The sequence below is a fragment of the Dendrobates tinctorius genome, unplaced genomic scaffold (genome assembly GCF_039654945.1).
Source record: "Dendrobates tinctorius isolate UK_male_01 unplaced genomic scaffold, ASM3965494v1 ptg000156l, whole genome shotgun sequence".
NCBI lineage: Eukaryota > Metazoa > Chordata > Amphibia > Anura > Dendrobatidae > Dendrobates > Dendrobates tinctorius.
Genome location: NW_027361823.1, coordinates 11,017,845 through 11,039,290, shown reverse-complemented (window position 1 = coordinate 11,039,290; position 21,446 = coordinate 11,017,845). Strand labels below are relative to the sequence as shown.

General features: G+C 45.5%; 1 protein-coding gene across 4 annotated transcripts in view; it reads right to left on the bottom strand.

Moving 5' to 3' along the window:
• Positions 1–21,446, bottom strand: part of SGMS1 (sphingomyelin synthase 1) — a 421,387-nt gene that overhangs the window by 17,066 nt on the left and 382,875 nt on the right. For all 4 annotated transcript variants that reach the window (XM_073548229.1, XM_073548228.1, XM_073548230.1 and 1 more), the window contains one exon: positions 18,482–18,599. In XM_073548229.1, the coding sequence (XP_073404330.1) occupies positions 18,482–18,599 (118 nt within the window). The remainder of the gene's footprint in view (positions 1–18,481; positions 18,600–21,446) is intronic.

The window sequence follows — 21,446 nt, the reverse complement described above, 5'->3', positions numbered from 1 at the left end:
TGGGCGCCCTCTAATAGCGACAGGCTCTACACTCACGTGTATGGCTCAGACTGTGGTACCTCATGTAAAACACATTACGGTAAGCGTGACACAAAATACAGGAGGGACACCAAGCACCAGAAAATAATGCAATGTGTTAATGGAGGGATGTAATGTCTTAACATTGCATATTTATCAGCTGCACAGTAGTCACAATGGCTACCGAGTTCTAATGTACACCTTGTGTCTTATATCAATGTTGCATTCTTATTCGTGCACAGATCGGGGTAAGAATTACTTACACATCCCCAATTTGGGTCTTGTAATATTAATAACCTGCTCCTGGTCACCGACACACAGGATACACAGCTATATGACAGCGCTAACCAATATCCAGGGAAAAAGGGGCTCTCCCCTGACAGAGGAACGTGGGAAACCATGTACCAGAACATGACCTGGCCTCCGAGTCACTGTCTAATTTCTGCGCTGTGGCCAATAAATTTCCTTTGCGGTGTTCTTCATTGTATGAAAGTGAATCCATTGTGTGGAGGTTGTGCACTCGCTCTCAGGACGCGTTTTATATGAAGGCGATATTAACAGCTCAGAGAAACCTTTATTAACTGGAAAAGGCAGGTTTATGGAGTCTGCCAAACATCTGCAAGTCTTGAGGCCAGAGTCCTTTTTCTATCACAAACCTACAGGCCTTTTTTGCTCTACAAAAGGGGTCAGCACTCTTCTGTACAAAACTAGTGTGGAAATACAACTTCCAGCCTGCCTGTGGCGTCAGGACACTGTATGCGAATATTGGGGGGAGGGACACATGTTCAGCAATGTATAGTTGTCTCAAGACTGTAGCAGTGTGGGTCTATAATGCAATCTGAGGATGCAGATATTTGGGGGCCTCACTCAAGCAGGTTCCAATTACATGCTATAACCCCCTTCACAACAGATGTCTATTGCTTCAATGCATGCAAAATGAGAAATGAAGAAACACTGCAAAAAAATCATTTCAATTCTTTTAACAGCTCCAACACAAACCAATGTATCTCCATAGTACCAGACAAGAAGCAATCCCTGCAGTCATACTCCTTTACACTAATGTACGGTACATACGGTAGGTTGGCAAGAAGTGTAGGACAAGTAGAATAAAACCATGGCTGGACTAGTCACAGAAGGGCTGCTGTGTTGCCATGGAGACACATTGTCTGCATAGGAGCTGTAGAAACAAAACCATTGAACATTTTCCCATAAGACATATTGCAGAGCTGCTTCATTTTAGAGCCATAATAAAACTTGTTTGGGAAGGCAGAGAGTGCCTTTAAGTAGTAGTCCGATTGGCTGGTACAAGCAAATGATCCATTTTAATCAATTAAAAAATAGAGCCCTATAAAACTCACTTTAGGGTTGAAATAGTTCCTCACTATCATATCATGAACACACACAGCAATGGACGGTGCCATACAGCAAGTGATCAGGGTGTGCATCCATGTATATCCACAGGAGCACCACATCCGGGAACTGCAGGCTACAGACCACATCTCTGTACAGACTGACATACGAAGAATGTGTACATTAGGGTGACAGATGAACCATCAGAGCACGCTAGGGTTGTAAATCCAAAAGTCAGGAAAGAAAAATTAAAAGAGGTAGGAAGTAACCGACTTTAACGACCTTCTGACAAAAGATGAAGAACAAAAGCAATATGTCCTGCAAGTTGTAAGCAAATGCCGAGCATTATATTCTGACGTTTCAAAAACTACTTTAACAAAAGCTCTAGAATAGATTAGATAACTATGTAAAATTATCAACTCATGTAGGTTAGCGTGCTCTGATGGTTCATCTGTGCTACTGAGCAATTTATTAGCCATTAACAACTTTTCATTGTCTGTAATGGTGGGATCAAAAAACGATAATCCCACCAACTCTGCATTCAAATACCACAAATGGTTCGAAAATTTGGTCAGGGCTATTTCTGCAATGTTGTTGTCACATTCTTTATAGTCTAACAGACTATGCAAAATACCTAAATCTTAAAATACCTCAATTTGGATTTTTTCAAACTTTGAGCGACGAGCGGCACGGGTTAACGTCGTTTGATCGAGCTCAAATTTTGGCTCTCTCAATATCTGGAAAGGGGAATCGTTTTGTGGGGTCCAGACGAACAAGATTCTGACATTTTTTCCCCCCCATATGAGATCCGGTCACCCTAGTGTACATACAAGCCTTACAAGTATCCCATCACCAGAGGGAGGGTGAAACGAGAAGTAAACCCTCAACAAATACCAACGTGCAGCCCACTTCATTCCTGCACCACCACTGCATTAATAAACCTAGAAAAACATCTACTTTGGATTGGATGGCCAACAGACGGGAAGAAAATAATTTCAGCAATAAGAAAAAAAAAAAGAAAGAAAAGCAATATTGCAAAATCTCAAACAATACAATAATTATAAAGGGCATTAGGGCCTAAATAATACAACCATAAAGAAATGCATGGTCTACAGAGACCGCAGGAGGGAGAGGTCACCCCTTCACCACTAGACAAGCAGGGGTGTGGAGTCAGGAAGCCAAACCTCCGACACCTCCATTTCCATGACACCGACTGACTCCACGACTCCGACTCCACAGCCTTGTAGACAAGGGACCTTTGAACTAACGGTATTTCCTTATTTTTTTTGGGTGGTAGCAGCATCTGTTTTGCAGTTTGAGAGGGGAATAAATTTGGAGAACTAGATATGCAAGTGTTAGGAAACCGATATTGAGCGGTTGACAATCTAAAACAGAAACTTTTCACGCTTCACCAGGGCAGGAAATGAAGCATCTCTCCATAAATTAATACTACATCTGCACAAGAAATCCATTCTACATTCAATACTTAAACATTTCTGGCAAAGTCATGGAATGTGGACACCAAAGAGATGGGGTCTGCAGACACTGATGGAGCTGAAGATTTGCCAGTGTATGTCTGCAAATGAATAAATGTCATTGGGACACAATTGTCAACAGATTCGTCAACTTGGCTCCATGTTTCCAACATTTTAATTTTAAATGTCTTATGGCTCATAATAAAGGTCTCTAATTGGGCTCAGCTATGCATCGGTACAAGCGCTGCGCCGGGTCTCCCTGCTGTAAAAACATTTACACTGACTGATCCAAGCGTTCACAACTAGTCCTGGTTATCAGTCATGGGGTCAGCCAGGTCAGGCATTTCAATTTTCAAATATCACAAAGATTAGAGGAAAGCAAACTACAGGTTCAAAAGGGGCTTGCCGCTCGCATGTATAAACACTAAAGCCGTAACCAGAAAAAAAAAAAATGTCCACAACTAATACAAAATATTCCAAAGTTTGACTGACAAATCATCAGTCTAATGTTTATGGGGGCATAAAAAAAACCTACCACCTGATTGCAGTTTTTCTTTTTACATAAAAAAACAAAGGTCAGCCACAGATTGATTATTTTACTCAACGTTTATTGTGAAAAAAAATAGCATGCTAAAGCATATAACGTTCTAGTAAGATTTGGGTCCGAATTCCCATGCTATCACAACCCTCCGGAGTTAAAATGTGAGATTTTGCACCATGAACTAAACCAGCACTGCCACAGCTCTTCATAGGCAGTTATGGACACAATCATCAGAGCGGTTCCTGATCTGTAGCTGATGCGGCCGGCTTGGTTTAGTCGAAAAGAGCGAGACCTTGCCATAAGACAAGATCTCGCGCTCTCAGAAAGCGGAGAAGCGGAGGCTTGTGGGCTGACATTAAGGGGGCAAAGGGCACTGCAGGTCATTCTTGCTAAAAAAAAAAATATATAAATAAATAATGCTGTGGTTGCCCATCCTTTTATCTTTAAAAAAAAAAAAAAAAGCACCCACTCTACTATTGCCCCATTATCCGCTTGATTGCGGCATTAAAATTATGTAGAAAGCTATGCAGCCAGTGAGCTAAGCGGTTCTGCTCAGCCCATACAGACGGTGCACGTTTCTGAGCTCACCGATTGCCTGCAGCGCGGTCAACGTCATTGCAGACAAATGACAGACTGGGGCAGCAGCAGAGAGTTGGTGCTAAATCTGAGGCGGGCCAGTAAGACCGTTTTAAGAGATACTTCAGCCTGTTACAGACAGTTTCCAAAATGGGGATAACCTTTAACAATATTGTACCAAAACAACAACTTATCAGATATAGAGGATAGCTACTAATCGATGGCGTTCGCAAAGCTGGACCCTCCAGAGATCAGGGCTGTGGAGTAGGTATAAAATGGACCGACTCCTAAAATAAATAATAAATTGGGTACAGTAGTTCAATGCAGAATGTGCTGAATATTTTTTCATAGGAATTTAGGAAAGTTATGAAATGTCCTATAAATGGCTGTTCTATTCCTGATCTAAGGCTACATTCACACACAGCGTTTTTGCTGCGTTTTTTGAGGATACGTTTTTCAGCTGCAACAGCAGATCAGCTTTTTAAAAAAACCGCATCACCTGAAAGGTTTTTGAGCTCATAGATAATGTTTCCAATAGCAAAAGCAGATTAGAAAAACACCACACAAACCGAGAATGCTTATTCAGCCCAAAAACGGATCCTCACAAAACAATGTGTCTGAATGTCATATCTTGAAACCCATTGACTCTGATGGGATGCCCAGAGTCACTGCATTTTACTGCAAAAAACGGATCCGCAAAAACGCTGTGTGTGAATCATGGCCATAGCCAGCGAGGGGCAGCTGCCCCCCCCCCCCAGAAGCAGGGGCACGCACCTATCAAAACTCACTTGTATGCTGCAGTGCTCCAGTCCTGCACCGGCTCCAGACTACAGGGGGCAATCTCCCCTCCTCCGTCCTGTTTTCTGCCGTCTTCACCAGAGAGAGGAGGGGGAGGGGTGCCTGCCCTGCACAGGATCCGATTCCTGGGCCCCAAGCTGGAGAAAGTTGTGCAGACGCTGCAGCTGGCAATAAGAGATAGTCTGCAAGAGGGACATGCTGGAAATCTGATTGGAAAAGTGAGGAAATTGGTTATTGCCGCCAGAACCCCCTAATATTGATTCCATCTTGAAGTGACGTGCTGGGAAAGGGGCAATTGTCGATCAAGCCACTCGGTGGGGCAGCACTTATTTAATGATTGAGCGATTGCTTGAACTAAAACCGTTTCTTATAGATATGGCGAACCCTCAGGTAACCCTAAATGAAGGTCAATGGACACAGGTGGCTGAATTCAAGGAAATGCTTAATTACCCATTTATCGTGACTAAAAAATTACAAGCTGAGGATTTAACTCCTGGCATTTTCATAAGGGAGCGGAAGAACTTGCTATTTTGCCTGTCCCAAGGAGGAGGTTTAATCGCAGATGGCCTTTCTGCTTCAATGAAACGGAGAGAGACACAGCTATCGGAAAATAAAATTTTTCTGGCAGCTGTTTATGTGGACCCAAGTCATCGTATATTGCTGGATGATCAACAGCTTTCTAAAGGAAAAGAAGCTCTGACTGAGGTAGCAGTTAGGATGAGTGGCCTACAGGAGAACTGCCAGGCGCAAGATGACTTGGGTCCTGACAGTGCTACTGCTGTCATATCTTCATCCTCATCAGATGAGGAGTTTGATTTTGAAAAGTATTTGGATGACATGGAGCAGGCAAAGCGTTGCCAAAAGGAAAAAGATTTCACTCCGTCTCCTATAGCAAGCAGACTGACCATATTTCAGCAAAATGTTTCACTTGCTCTCAAAGAAATAGAAAAATTCAACCGTTCATCAAAACTGACTGTGCATGTGGCAATTCCTGAAAATACAAAATACTGATGAGAGGAAATTCAGCTCAGCCCCCAGCCGGGGCTGGCAGACCACACAAAAAACTGAATAGACCAACAAAATCAAGTGTGAACATTAGCAGAAGAACTTAGCTTTAGATGACTGGAACAGAGCTGAAAACCAAGAGCTGACAAGCCAGAAGGAATCACCAGCAACTGAAAAGGGCGTCGGCTGTCTTAAATCCAATCTGAGAATCCTGAGATCCAATCATCATCCTCATTCTCAGGTGGCAGATTTCCACCAATCAAACCAGCCGCACCACCTCCTGTCACCACCTCAGGGAGTCCAGAAGGGGAACTCACAACTGGTGAGAATGAACTCACAACACCCAGGTCTAGTCTATAATGGTTGTAGAAGGTGCTCAGAGAGGACCAAGTAGCTGCCTTACATATCTGGTCGATCGAGACCTCCGATCTCTCTGCCCAAGAGGTTGCCATGGCCCTGGTGGAATGCGCCCTCAGCTTGCCAGGGGCCGGTTTGCCTTTTGAGGTGTATGCTAAAGAAATGCCCTCCCTAATCCATCTTGTTAGTGAACTTTTTGAAGCCCTAAGGCCCTTTCTAGTGCCCTGGTAGGAAATAAATAAGGCATTATCTTTTTTCCAGGGGTCGGTAACTGTCAGGTACTCTAGGAGACATCTCCTAACGTATAGAGTGTGCAATTTCCTTTCCTTATCGTTCGTGGGAATAGGGAGGAAGGATGGAAGAACTATCTCCTGAGTTCTATGGAAACTGGAGTCTACTTTAGGCAGGAATGCTGGATCGGGTGTAAGAATTACCCTGTCATCCCTGAATTGTATGTAAGGAGGAAGTCTACTTTAGATAGTGCCTGGATGTCACTCACTCTACGGGCTGATGTCAACGCTACCAGGAGAGCCACTTTAAGGGACAGGTTTTTCGTGGAAGCTGATGAAATAGGCTCAAACGGGGCCTCTGTCATGGCTGTAAGGACTAGGTTTAGATCCCATGGCATAAATTTATTTCTCACTATCGGTCTGGACCTGCCTGTTGCTTTAATAAACCTATTGATCCAATGGTTACTGGCGATGTTGCAGTTGAACAGTGCCCCTAGAGCCGACACCTGTACCTTAAGGGTGCTGGTGGAGAGTCCCATGTCCAGACCTTTTTGCAAGAACTCTAAGATCTGTGCTATGGGAGTGGACTGTCCAGCTACTACCCCTGAGCTCTGAAGGAATTTCTTCCAGATCCTCACGTAGATTTTGGTTGTAACCGGCTTCCTGCTTTTAAGCAGGGTGTTAATTAGGGCCGGGGAAAAACTTTTCTCTTTTAGAAGTTCCTGCTCAAAATCCACGCCGTCAGATGTAGGCCAGCTACCTGAGGATGGCAAACTGGGCCCTGGGACAGGAGGGCTGGGATGTTTGGTAGGACACAAGGGTCGGATATCGACATGGTCCTGAGGCATGAGAACCATGCTCTCCTGGGCCAAAACGAGGTGATGACTATAATCCTCGCTTTGTCCTTCCTGACTTTCCTCATCACCAGGGGTAGTAAAGCCAGGGGGGGAAAGGCGTATGACAGGCCGAAGTCCCATTTGATTAGAAGAGCATCTACTGCCAGAGGGTTCTCCCTGGGATTCAGAGAGCAGAACTGAGGCACCTTCCTGTTCTCTCTGGTGGCAAAGAGGTCCACTTCTGGCTGCCCCCATTTTTGTACCATCTGGTTGAAGATGGACGCTGTTAAGGACCATTCCCCTTGCTTTAGAAGGTTGCGGCATAAGAAGTCTGCTGTGGTGTTTTCCCTTCCTTTTATGTGCAGAGCTGTTAAAGATAGGAGATGTTGCTCTGCCCACTGGAACAGCCGTTCTGCTACCTCCATCAGGGGCCTGGACCGAGTGCCGCCTTGGTGGTTGATGTAAGCCACGGTGACCTGATTGTCGGAGAATATTCGAACATGGCGACCCTGTAGATACACAAGAAGGTTTTTAACTGCCTGCTCTACGGCTGTTAGCTCTTTCAGGTTGGAGGACATTCCTAACTGATGGCCCTCCCACAGGTCCTGGATCAAGATTTCCCCCATGTGAGCTCCCCAACCTGTAGGGCTTGCGTCTGTGGTGACTACTCGGGTTATGTTATTTTCCCAGGCTACCCCTCTGGCTAGATTGTTCTCGTCTAGCCACCATTCAAGTGATCTCAAAGTGTGTTGGGATAGAGTCAACTGGCCTTCTAGATAACCGCCCAGGATCTTTTGATGGCGTAAAACCTCGCCCTGTAGCCACCTTGTGTGGAAAAGGGCCCACCAGACCACGGGGATGCAGGATGAGAGAGAACCCAGGAGGGACATTACCTTCCTGAGAGACATGGTATGGTTATTGGAGGCATTCAAGACCTGCTGACGTAGGCGAACTAATTTTTCGGGTGGAAGACGACATTCCTGATTCTGCGAATCTAGAATTGGGCCCAAGAACTGCTGGACTTTCATGGGCTGTAGACGGGACTTCTTAATGTTTAATAGCCACCCTAATCGTTCCAAAGCCGATTTTGCTTTTTGCAATTGATCCAGACAATGGACTGCTGTTTTGCCTACAATAAGGCAGTCATCTAGGTAGAGGATTACTAGGATGTCTGCCTCCCGCAGATGGGCCATAACTTCCGCTATAACCTAAGTGAACACCCGGGGGGCGACTGCTATACCAAAGGGAAGGGCGACATATTGAAAATGCTGTAACGACACCTCCAAATGAACTGCCACTCTAAGGAAACGCTGATGAGACGCATAGATGGGTATATGGTAATAAGCGTCTTTTAAATCCAACACCACCATAAAGCAATTTTCGAACAGCAACTTTATTCTGGAACTGATCGTTTCCATTTTGAAAGGCCGAATGACCAGGTATCTGTTGAGTGCTTTCAGATTAACCCTTCCTGCCATCAGACGTACTATCCCGTCCATGGGACCCAGGCCCCTATGCCCATAGACGGGATAGTACGTCTACCGCGATCAGCAGCGCCCACGTGGTGAGCGCCGCTGATCGCGGCCGGGTGTCAGCTGATTATCACAGCTGACACCCAGCACTATGTGTCAGGGGCGGTCACAGACTGCCCCCGACACGGTAACCCCTTGCACACCGCGATCAAACATGATCGCTGTGTACCGGGGGTTAAAGGGAAGCATCGTCGGCAGGGAGGGGGCTCCCTCCGTGCTTCCCTGAGCCCCCACGGCAGCGCAATGTGTAGCGCTGCTGCGGGGATCTCTTTCCCTACAGGCCTCCGAATCCAAGATGGCGACGGGGGCCTGTAGGGAGCTGACTTCCTCAGTGCCTGCAAAGCGCAGGCATGAGGAAGTCTGCAGCAGTGCCTGTGACAGATTGCTGATCTGTCACAGTGATCTGTGATGTGACAGATCAGCGATCTGTCACAGGACAGTGATGTCCCACCTGGGACTATGTAATAAAGTTAAAAAAAAAAAAAAAAAGAAAAAAAAAAATCGCCAATTAGAAAAAAAAAAAATTCCCCCAATAAATCCATTTTTTTTAAATAAAAAAAAATAAAATAAAAGTACACATATTAGGTATCGCCGCATCCGTAACGACCTGCCCTATAAAACTATCCCATTAGTTAACCCCTTTAGCGAACCCCTTAAAAGAATAAAAAACGAAGCAAAAAATGATTTATTATCATACCGCCAAACAAAAAGTGCAATAACGCGCGATCAAAAAGACGCATAAAAATAGCCATGGTACCGCTGAAAACGTCATCTTGTCCCGCAAAAAACGAGCCGCCATACAGCATCGTCAGCAAAAAAATAAAAAAGTTATAGCTTGCAGAATAAAGCGATACAAAAATAATTTTTTATCTAAAATAGTTTTCATTGCATAAAACCGACAAAACATAAAAAACGACCTAAATGAGGTATCGCTGTAACCGTACTGACCCGAAGAATAAAACCGCTTTATCAATTTTACCGCACGCAGAACGGTGTAAACGCACCCCCCCAAAAGATATTCATGAAACGCTGATTTTTGTTCATTCTGCGTCCCAAAAATCGGAATAAAAAGCAATCAAAAAATGTCACGTGCCCGAAAATGGTACCAATAAAAACGTCAACTCATCCCGCAAAAAATAAGACCTCATATGACTCAGTGGGTCAAAATACGGAAAAATTATAGCTCTCAATATGTGGTGATGCAAAAACTATTTTTACAATAAAAAGCGTCTTTTAGCGTGCGACAGCCGCCAAAAATAAATACCGCCATAAATAGTAAATCAAACCCCCCGTTATCACCCCCTTAGTAAGGGAAAAATAATAAAATTAAAAGAAAATGTATTTATTTCCATTTTCCCATTAGGGTTAGGGCTAGGGTTAGGGGTGTGTTGGCGTTAGCGTTGGAGTTAGAATTGGGGGTTTCCACTGTTTGGGCACATTAGGTGCTCTCCAAATGCAACATGGCGTCTGATCTCAATTCCAGCCAATTCTGAGTTGAAAAAGTCAAATGGTGCTCCTTCCCTTCCAAGCTCTGCCATGCGCCCAAACAGTGTTTTACCACCATATATAGGGTATCAGCCTACTCAGGACAAATTGCAAAACAACTTTTGGGGCCCAATTTCTCCTGTTACCGTTAGGAAAATAAAAAATTGGGGGCAAAAATATCATTTTTGTGGAAAAAATACGATTTTTTTTATTTTCATGCCCGGGCACTATAAACTTCTGTGAAGCCCTTGGGGGTTCAAACTGCTAACCACACATCTAAATAAGTTCCTTAGGGGGTCTAGTTTCCAAAATGGGAAATAGTTTTCCAATCGCGACATGGTGTCCGATCTCAATTCCAGCCAAAAACGTCAAATGGCGCTGCTTCCCTTCCGAGCTCTGCTATTGCGCCCAAATAGTGGTTTACCCCCACATGTGGGGTATCAGCGTACTCAGGACAAATTGCACAATACCTTTTAGGCTCCTGTTACCCTTGGGAAAATAAAAATTGGGGGTGAAAAGATCATTTTTGTGGAAAAAATATGATTTTTTAATTGTACCGCTGTACGTTATAAACTTCTGTGAAGCCCTTGTGGGTTCCAAGTTCTCACCACATATCTAGATAAGTTCCTTGGGGGGTCTAGTTTCTAAAATGGGGTCACTTGTGGAGGGTTTCCACTGTTTAGGTACATCAGGGGCTCTCCAAACGTGACATGGCGTCCGATCTGAATTCCAGCCAATTTTGCATTGAAAAAGTCAAACGGCGCTCCTTCCCTTCTGAGCTGAGCTCTGCCATGCACCGAAACAGTGGTTCCCCCCAACATATCAGGTATCAACGTACTCAGGACAAATTGCACAATAACTTTTGCAGTCCAATTTGTCCTGTTACCCTTGGTAAAATAAGAAAAATTGAACCTGAAGTATTTTTTTGTGAAAAAAAGTTAGATATTCATTTTTTTTTTTAAATATTCAAAAAATTCCTGTGACGCACCTAAAGGGTTAATAAACTTCTTGAATGTGGTTTTGAGCACCTTAAGGGGTGCAGTTTTTAGAATGGTGTCACTTTTGGGTATTTTCTATCATATAGACCCCTCAAAGTGGCTTCAAATGTGATGTGGTCTGTAAAAATAAAATGGTGTTGCAAAAATGAGAAATCGCTGGTCAATTTTTAACCCTTATAACTTCCTAACAAAAAAAATTTTGGTTCCAAAATTGTGCTGATGTAAAGTAAACATGTGGGAAATGTTATTTATCAAGTTTTTTGTGTGCCGTATCTCTGATTTAAGGGCATAAAAATTCAACGTTGGAAAATTGCGAAATTTTCAAAATTTGCACCAAATTTCCATTTTTTTCACAAATAAACGCAACTTATTTGAATGAAATTTTACCATTTTCATGAAGTACAATATGTCACGAGAAAACAGTGTCAGAATCACCGGGATCCATAGAAGCGTTCCAGAGTTATGACCTCATAAAGGGACAATGGTCAGAATTGTAAAAATTGGCCCGGTCATGAACGTGCAAACCACCCTTGGGGGTGAAGGGGTTAATTATGGTCCTGTAGGAATTATCTGGTTAACGAACCAAAAATAGGGGGGAGTAGAAGCCTTCGCCCTTCTCCGCCTCTGGTACCTTTATCAATACTCCCTTCTGACATAGGTCAACAACTTCGGTTTCTAGGGCAGTCTGTTCCACCAAGGAAGACCTGAGCGGGGTGACCCTAAAACTGTTCTGGGGGACACAGGCAAATTCGAGCTTTAGGCCTGAGCCTACCAACCCCAGGATCCAGTTACTGTTCGAGATCCGCGACCAGGCTTGGAAGAAGGCCGATAGTCTACCTCCCACTGGGGCCTCTAGTCATTGGGGGAGTTTCTTGGTCTCACGGGATGCTTCTTGGCGTCCTCCTCCAAACATAAAGCCGGTACCTTTCCTCTTATCTTCCCATCTGCCCCGGTCCCTGGATGACCTCCTCCGAAAAAATCTCTTCCTAGCAAATGGACGTCTATAGGAAGGGGTGGGCAGGGAAGGGAATTTCTTTTTATCGTCGCCAGCCTTCTCCAGGAGTTCATCTAGGACTGGTTCGAATAGATATTCCCCCTCACGCGGGATGGAGCACAGCTGGGATCTGGCCTGGATATCCCCAGGCCAGCATTTTAGCAATATAGCCCGTCGGGCTGCATTTGATAGCCCTGTGGCCTTGGCTGCCATTCTTGCGGAATCTGCCGAAGCGTCATCTAAAAAGGCTGCCGCATCCTGGATGGTGGGTAGGGTTTTCAAGATAGATTCCCTCGAGGCTCTGTCCTCTAACTGCGTTTCTAGCTGGTCCAGTCAGACCATCATAGATCTGGCCGTGCAGGTAGCTGCGACCGCCGGTCTCAGGGCGCCAGCAGACATCTCCCATGTGCCCTTCAAGTAGGAGTCTGCCTTTTTATCCAGCGGATCCTTTAACGAGACCATGTCAACAAAGGGGATAGCGGATTTTTTGGACGCCTTAGCCACTGCTGCATCCAATTTCGGGGTTTTATCCCATTTATTCACCACAGGGTCCTCAAAGGGATATCGCCGTTTAAAGGCTGGTGGTAGGGAGCCTTTTCTTTCAGGTTTCCTCCATTCCCTGTTAATCAAATTTTGGACCTTGTCGTTTAACGGGAACGACTTACGTTTCCTGGGGTCTAAACCCCCGAACATTAGGTCCTGTGCAGACCGTTCAGGTCTGGAGTCTGTTACCCCCATGGTAGCTCTGACTGCCTTGACTAGTTTGTCCACTTGTTCCAGACCTAGGCAGAAACGACTGGCGTCTTCCTCTGAAGAGGACGCAGAGGTGGAGAGCTCTGAGGACTCTTCATTCCCTCTAGGGTCAGCTGAAGAGCCTGACCCTGAAAAACTCGCCCTCTTTCTCTTCCTAGACGACTCCCGCTGGGGTACGGATTTTAGGGCTTTAACCTCCTGATTATTTCCCTTATACTTGTAGCGAAGTCAGGGGTTTCTTCCGCCACCTACAGGAGGGGGGACAGAGTAAGGAAGTATGCCTGTAATTTTTTTTGGGACTACGCCCCCCCCCCTTTTTTTTTTTTTTTGTTTACCGTCTGCCGTATGCATGACTGGCACAGCCTCTTAGGGTAGGCATCCGGCAAGGGGCACTTGCAAAGGGCGCATTCCCTGTTTTTTGCCTTGTCCGTACATTTCTTTCCCTATAGGAGGAAAACATAAGGGGACACTGCGTCAGGGTACATTCACGAAGATAAGATCTCTTACCCTGAGCAGAAGGCGTAGGTACCGGATCACGGGGGGGGGGGGGGGGGGGGCGTGTTCCTGCTCTGTGTCCAGCTGGGGCACGGGAGCTTCCTGTTCGTCCATCCTGCATCTGAGCTGAAGCCGCTCGTCAGTGTCTCTGTGCCCTTTTTACCCCCGGTAATCCGGGTTCACAGGTGATGTGGCCAGGGGCTGATTTTTGCCCCCCCTCCCCCATTTTCCCCGACGTCCCTCCCTCTGCGTGCCGCGCCCCCCCGCCCTGCGACGCACGGGGAGGGAGAAAACCGCCGGCGCCGCTGGCCCCGCCGCATCACTTCCGGTACAGGAGCGCGAGGATGCGCAGGCTGCCAGCGTCACCGGCCCCTTCGCGTCACTTCCGGTACGGGCACGCGAGGACGCGCAGGCCACCGGCCCCGCCGCGTCACTTCTGGTCCGGACGCTTGGCGAGGACGCGCAGACCACCAGCGCTACTGACCCCGCCCCCCGCCGCATCCCCCCCCCCTGGTACGGGCGTGCGCGAAGACGCGCAGGCCACCAGCGCCATGGCGGCGCCCGACACACAGCGCCCCCCGGATGCCACAGACGCCAGTACAATTGAAGCTCTGACCGCCGGGCCAGAGCGACGTCAGCAGCGTGATCAGGTCATGCTAAGTGTGCTCCACAGTGGAGCTGAAGAAACCACCGAAGATTTGGGAAGGGGGTTAATGTGTGTGTGTGTGGGGGGAGGGGGGGGGGGGGTTAATGAGTGGAGATGGGGTTAATGTGTGGGGGGATTTGGAGTGGGGATGGGGGTTAATGAGTGGGGAAGCGGGTTAGTGAGTGGGGGGGGTTAATGAGTGGGGATGGGGGTTATTTAATGTGTGTGAGGGATTTGGCGTGTGGATGGGTTATTTAATGTGTGTGAGGGATTTTGAGTGTGAATGGGGGATTTAATGTGTGTGGGGAGATATGAGGACACAAAATGAAGAGTATGTATGTTTGAAGGCATGTATGAGGAAACAGTATGGGGGATGGGTGCAGACAGTATGGGGATGGGATGTGTACAGGCACCGTATGGGGGATTCAGGGGTATGTGTGAGCAGACAGCATAGAGAGTGAGGGGGTAAATATATGACGAGACAGTATGGTGAACAGGAGGGATGTTAGAGGAGACAGTATGAGGGAGGGAGGGGAATTGTGTTTGGCGACAGTATATTGCAGATATTTTTATTCAGGAGCATTATAATGACACTTCTATCTTTAAGGGCATCGTGTGGAGATTTGATGCAGAAGACCGGAGAAGATGGAAGTCTGCAGAGACGGCTGTGGATGAGAAAAGACATCATGGGGTCTGGACAAGAAGAGGAAAAGAAGGAGAACGACTCCAGAGACGACGTCATCTATAAGGTACCTGGATGTAAATATTATTTGTGATACTGACTAATTCTCTTGTTTTTATTTATGTTAGGAACATTATAGGGGTTGTCCAGGTTTGTGATGAGTCTGCAGTCATTCTATGTGACTGCAGACTTCGGAATTCTCACAGTGCTCACTGAACTCTGTTAAGCCCCTGTCACACACAGCGATCTCGCTAGTGAGATCGCTGCTGAGTCACAAGTTTTGTGACGCAACAGCGATCTCACCAGCGAGATCGCTGTGTGTGACACCTATCAGCGACCAGCCCCCCTGCCGGGTATCGCTGATCGTTGTGGAAAGCCCTGGACATTTTTTCGATCGTTGGTCTCCCGCTAGCCAGCACGCATCGCTGCGTGTGGCAGGCGTGAGACCAGCGATCATCAAGCTGGTAACCAAGGTAAACAGCGGGTTTCTAAGCGCCGCGCGGCACTTAGAAACCCGCTGTTTACCTTGGTTACCAGCTCCCTGCACCAGCGCGCTGGTATCTAAAAGGTACACAGCGACGCACGCGCTCGTCGTCGCTGGTGCTGATCGCTGGTGAAGCTGTCTGTTTGGAAGCTCACCAGCGATCATGTAGCAACACACCAGCGATCCTGACAAGTTCATATCGTTGTCGGGATCACTGGTGAGTCGCTATGTGTGACGGGGCCCTTAGGATTCTCTTGTGCCGGTAGTTTACATACATACGGTCACATACTGAGTAGACATGTGTGGCCGCAGTCAATGAAAATGAACAGAGCGAGGCCGGGCACGTCTAGTCGAAATATGGCCAGAAGTATACAAATCACATACTTATGCTGACATGACTGTATATCGGCAAGGGACAATCCTAAATGTGTGCAGTGCATTAGTTGTGAGAATTCAGAAGCTGCAATGTCAGGATTCAGCTCTGCAGGTTCCAGTAGTCATCACATAGACACTTCACTTCACTGCGATTTTCATAGTTATGGTCTTATGACAACAAGCTTCTCATCCAGCTTTCAGTTTTTTTTTACAGAACATTGAGAGCATTAGGGAGAGGAGCTCGTGGGTACATGGCTAAGTGTGCAAGTCGCATATGTACTTGGGGGACGCCGAACCAAATTCTTGCCCCAGGTGCCAGAAAGCGTAGATACGCCTCTGCTCACATGACACGGTCCTGAATGATGAAGACCCTGCTACATACAGTACACGTCTAGATGATCCCAGGCATAATGCCATGCAATTCTCCTCTAGTTAATATACATACAATCATATCTACAAACCCATCAGCTGACAGCAGAGTATAAGCTTTGGAGAAGGTGACAATGATTAGCAGAGGAGCCAGGCTCTACAGACTGAAGTCATTACCATACACTACAGCATCTTGTAGACATCGCTCTCCTAATAAACTGCTGGATTATGCCAACACCATGCCTGCTAATCCTTCAAATTAACAAGCCCGCTGCTCTCAATATAATGTCAGGCTAACGCCGCACATTGTGCACCATTTTATGTATAATTAAAAAAACAGATTGAAAAAAAAAAAATAGAAGATTTCCATAAAACACAATTCTACAAGTGCCATCTAGCTGTACGTGATGGAAACAGGCAGATTACTAAATCTTTAACTTCCTAATTTATCCTTAGGACAAAAGTCAAATATCAGCCAAGCATTCACATGCCAAGAGCCGCTGGACATTTCAGAGTTGGTTTACACAGAGACGGACAGCTGACGGCTGGGATGTCAGCCAGCAGAATCTTCATTCATTTGACACAATCATGGTGTCTATTACCCTCAAAATAAATAATTTTGCTATAGCAAGAGGCATTACTACAGGAAAACAGCACTAGACTATGGTATACTAAGGAGCATTTACCAAAAAAATAGAGAACAAGCATTCTTAAGAATTCTCTTTAGATGATAATCTTTCAGTGTAAACAGGATGATCAACACTCGAACGAGCCAAACTCTCGTTCATCAGGGGAAATGATCTTCTGTGGTTCATATATGATCATCACTCAGCAGCACATGGTCTGGTGTACGGAATGGCAGCCTACACGCAGTGAGTGATCTATCACTCAATGTGAATGGTTTACAGTGGTCAGCCTGTGTATACAAGCCATCAAATGACCGCCAATCAGTAAACATTTCCCAATCAGTGGTCGTTTAGAGCTGCCGATTGGCCCATTATAGGACCCCCACCAATCTGATAATGATGATCTTATACTAAGAATAATCCTAAGAATACCAATAGAAAAATATTCAATAGTTACACATAGGACCAAAGTCAGTCAAACCCGCCGATATCACCTGACTTGGCCAACAGTCTATTGTGAATGTGGGTCTCCTGACTCTCCCCTGATAGATGTCTGGGAAGTGAAGGATCTGGGAATGTTCAGACAGCCGATCATTTTATTCTGTATGAAATAAGCTGCAGCCCGAAGAATCTGGCAGTGGCTCGCTCATGGAGAACACAGGAGCACTCTGCTTGGTTGAGAAAAGCACTCCTGTGTATGGGGGAGATAGAGGTCAGCTGAACAATCAGTGAAACCATTGTTCTGCTGACAGTCATCTATTGTGTACACATGAGGGTGGGATATTAAATCCTGAAAAACCCCCTTTAACTCTTCTATCAACAGAAACCAATCAACATGACCAGAAGTTCAGCTGTCCTTCACAGGACAGTAAACCTGGAACTCATTTCCTGCTCAGGTGAATGCAATCTAAATCAATTACGAGGAGTCTGGGGAGATGAGGTTATCTTTCAATAGGATTACAACAATGCTCACTACCTACAATCTTCTATGCAGTCACTGCGGATATCCCCCAGCATGTCTTGTGAATGAGATTAGTAGCTGCTTCTACAAGTTCTGGACTTCAGATAAAGAAGCCACAGGTTTAAAAGGACCCTTACCTCTAAAATTGCTTAAGAAAATATCACTCATGTCTTGCGAAGAAAAAAAAAGCTGATAACTCTCCTATATGGCATAGCGTATGGGAGAAAGCCATAGCCATCCATCTGGATTTCAGCAGAGCACATCTCAGTCACGTCCACATCACACAGGTCCGCCTGCCACCAGAAGATGCACAGAAGGGGACGGCAGGCATCAGTCAAGTAAGACCCTGTGCTTTTCCAGAAGATGAGAAGCCATTTTTTAATGAAAGTTGTCGAGGACATCGATCGGTTGATTGTCTGGGAAGCTGGACAGTGGCAGGCAGTCAAATGAGTGGTCACTCATAATACGTGGACATGTTCAATCCATGAAAAGTAGAGCACCTCTTATGGATTGTTAAAACGATGGTTCTGCCCCATACCACGTACATTTACATATTGCTAACAGCAATACATGAAGATTTAGCAAACACTATATTAAGAAAGTGACAAGTTGACACCCAGCCAATTGCCTGTAACAAGCGTTCCTATGAGCACTCTCTTGGCCAATGAAGGAACAGGAGATCTATCAACACAATTAACAAGAATTCTGAATTCTACGGAAAAAAAGTAAAATCTTCTCAAGTGCGGTTTTGCTCTGTCCAAATGTTAAATCTACACGCGAGGGAAGCTTTCCATTCAAAATACTGAAAACCAACACAAGGTTAGGAAAGAACATAATAAAATAATCTGATTTCTATAAACCACGGGAATTGCTTTATTGGTGAGATAACACTTACCTTTGGAGAACAATTAAAATGCATTCCAGGAACTGGCAGTGTAGTAACATACATAGTTATGCAGCGGTACAAGTACAGCGTCCCGACTATACAAAAAAAGCGTCGGCTAATGATGGACCTGCATATAAGAAAAGACGATCATTAAAGCATTTTATTACGAGACATAACGCAACATTAAAGTAGCTGTCTGGGACCAACATATTTATGACCTTTCCTAAAAGATAGGTGATCAGCATTAGATTGGTGGGAGTCCGAGGCTGGCCATACACATTAGATGGTTGTTGGCCAAACAACGCGTCAACCGATTGCTCTACTGACAGCCATCTCAGCTGACACTGCCATGCACAGGAGCACTCGTTCGGTCGAGCGCTCCCACGTTCTCTTTGAGAAAGACGCCAACTGAGACAGCAACCGGTTACTTACATCTGGGACATCACTGCGATTGGCAGTCCATGATTGGGCATGTGCCATTGACATCTCTTCCGAACAGTCGGCTGGCACACAAAATACACATTAGATCATTGGTCACATCCATCAATACAGTCAGGTTCAGCCGACATCAGTCTAATGTGTATGGGGGCCCCAAAACCTCAACAACCCCACCTATCAGCTGCTATCTGCTCCAGTGGTGGCAGGCTGCAGTCAATATATGGCGAATTAACGATGTTTGGTGGCCGGGTCCTGCAGACCACCACATAGTCAAATGAACAGGAGATAAGGAGCAGGACACGAGAGCAGCCACTGAGCAGTGTACAGAGCCATGAAGCCCTAACGCCGCACACTTCCTACATCCAGACCATGTAACAGCTGATCCTCACCAATATGATACTGATGACCTATCCTAGAAACAATTATCTGTTTATAAGGGCAAATAACCTGGCATACACTTTTCAATGTATTACAGATCATGAAGAATGCCCCAAAATAATATACCACCATAGAATTTTATATCACATTGTAAACTAGCTGTCATGTTCTCAGTTTTTTGGCTCATGAGAAATTCCAGACTATAATGCAGTCCTATAAGTACCAGACGACCTAAATCTATAGATTATTCAACGTTAAGCTAGAGGGATTTCTCTGAACTACTAGTAGTGTGTTCTGTCTCCTGACTGTACATAGACAGCCATCAGGATGGAAAATAAATTGTACTGAGTGAACAAGGGGCCCAAGATTTGCCATTTATATCGGGAAAGCCTCTGGAGTAAGTGTAAAGCAAATACTTAGGGTTTTTTTGTTATTTTTACCAAACAGAAGCCAAAAGCATGTCCTTAAACCCCAAGTATGTGTCAATACTCAACATCTACGTCTGAGAGAAGGCTTGGCCGTAACATGAACACATCCTTAGGCTATAGCCACACATCGGTGTGAGGGTTACCCTTTGAAAAGAAAGGAACAATTTTATTCTCATTCTTAAATTTTATTTTTTTCCTGAATCAGGTATACTAAATTTTTTTTTTTTTTCATCCGTCGACTCAGGTCTCAGTTAAAAATGGCTAAAACTAAGATTGTACTCCGAAGTACACTGTACGTCGTTCTAGTTTCAGCCATATCTCACAGATCCCCATAGACTTTAATGGCCGAATCTTAGCTGCAAAATCTGATGAGAATCGGACATGATCCGAGTCTCGTGGACCGGAGGCACGGACCTGGTTTTGAAATGGATGTATAAAGGGTTTCTTGAAACTATGTTTGTGTGCTGTCCAAAAATAAAATGGAGACGTGTCAAAAGGATGTGTGAATGTGCCCTATGGTACATTTCACATACAAAAAGGATTGAGACCTGAGGGCGGACTACTGTAGATCTCCATATTGTAATCTTGCTATGGTCTATTAATGTCTACTTGGCTGTCAAAGTCCAACAATAAGGCCTGCTTCACAATCTTCTATTGTATAGAGAGTATTAAAAATAAACATACATATAAAAAACCTCTCTAAATACAGTGTGTGTGTGGGGGGAGTATTTAGTCAGCCACCAATTGTGCCAGTTCTCCCACTTAAAAAGATGAGAGAGGCCTGTAATTGACATCATAGGTAGACCACAACTAGGAGAGTGAAAATGAGAAAAGAAATCCAGAAAATCACCTTGTCTGATTTGGCAAGATTTATTTTGCAAATTATGGTGAAAAATAAGTATTTGGTCACCTAAAAATATGCAAGATTTCTGGCTCTCTCAGACCTGTAACTTCTTATTTAAGAGGCTCCTCTGTCCTCCATTCATTACCTGCAGTAATGGCACCTGTTTGAACCTGTTATCAATATAAAAGACACCTGTGCACACCCTCAAACAGTCACACTACAAACTCCACTATGGTGAGGACAAAAGAGATGTCGAAGGACACCAGAAACAAAATTGTAGCCCTGCACCAGGCTGGAAAGACTGAATCTGCAATAGGCAAGCAGCTCAGCTTGGTGTGATGAAATCAACTGTGGAAGCAATAATAAGAAAATGGAAGACATACAAGACCAATGATAAGATCTCACCCTGTGGGGTCAAAATGATCACAAGAACGGTGAGCAAAAATTTCAGAACCACACGGGGGGTACCTAGTGAATGACCTGCATAGAGCTGGGACCATGGTAACAAAGGCTACCATTAGTAAGGCTACTTTCACACATCCGGTGTGTGGGGTCCGGCGGCGTGCGGCGAAATGCCGGGCCGCCGGATCCGGCCTGCAGCCGTGACACCGGATGTGTGTGCGGCGTCTGATACGGCTCGGACAAGATTTAAAGGAGCCGCAGGAGGAGGTGGACAGAGGCAGCCAGAGAGACAGCTGCTGAAAGGGAGGTGAGGGGAGGGGAGGGGAGGGGAGAGGAGAGGAGAGGAGAGGAGAGGGGGGTGGAGAGAGAGAGAGACATGTGGGGTTAACACAGTGTCCAGGCGAGAGAATCTCTCTCTTGCCGGGCACTTGTGGGGTTAACCCCACAGAGAGATCTCTCTCTCTCACCCAGACACTGAGTGTTA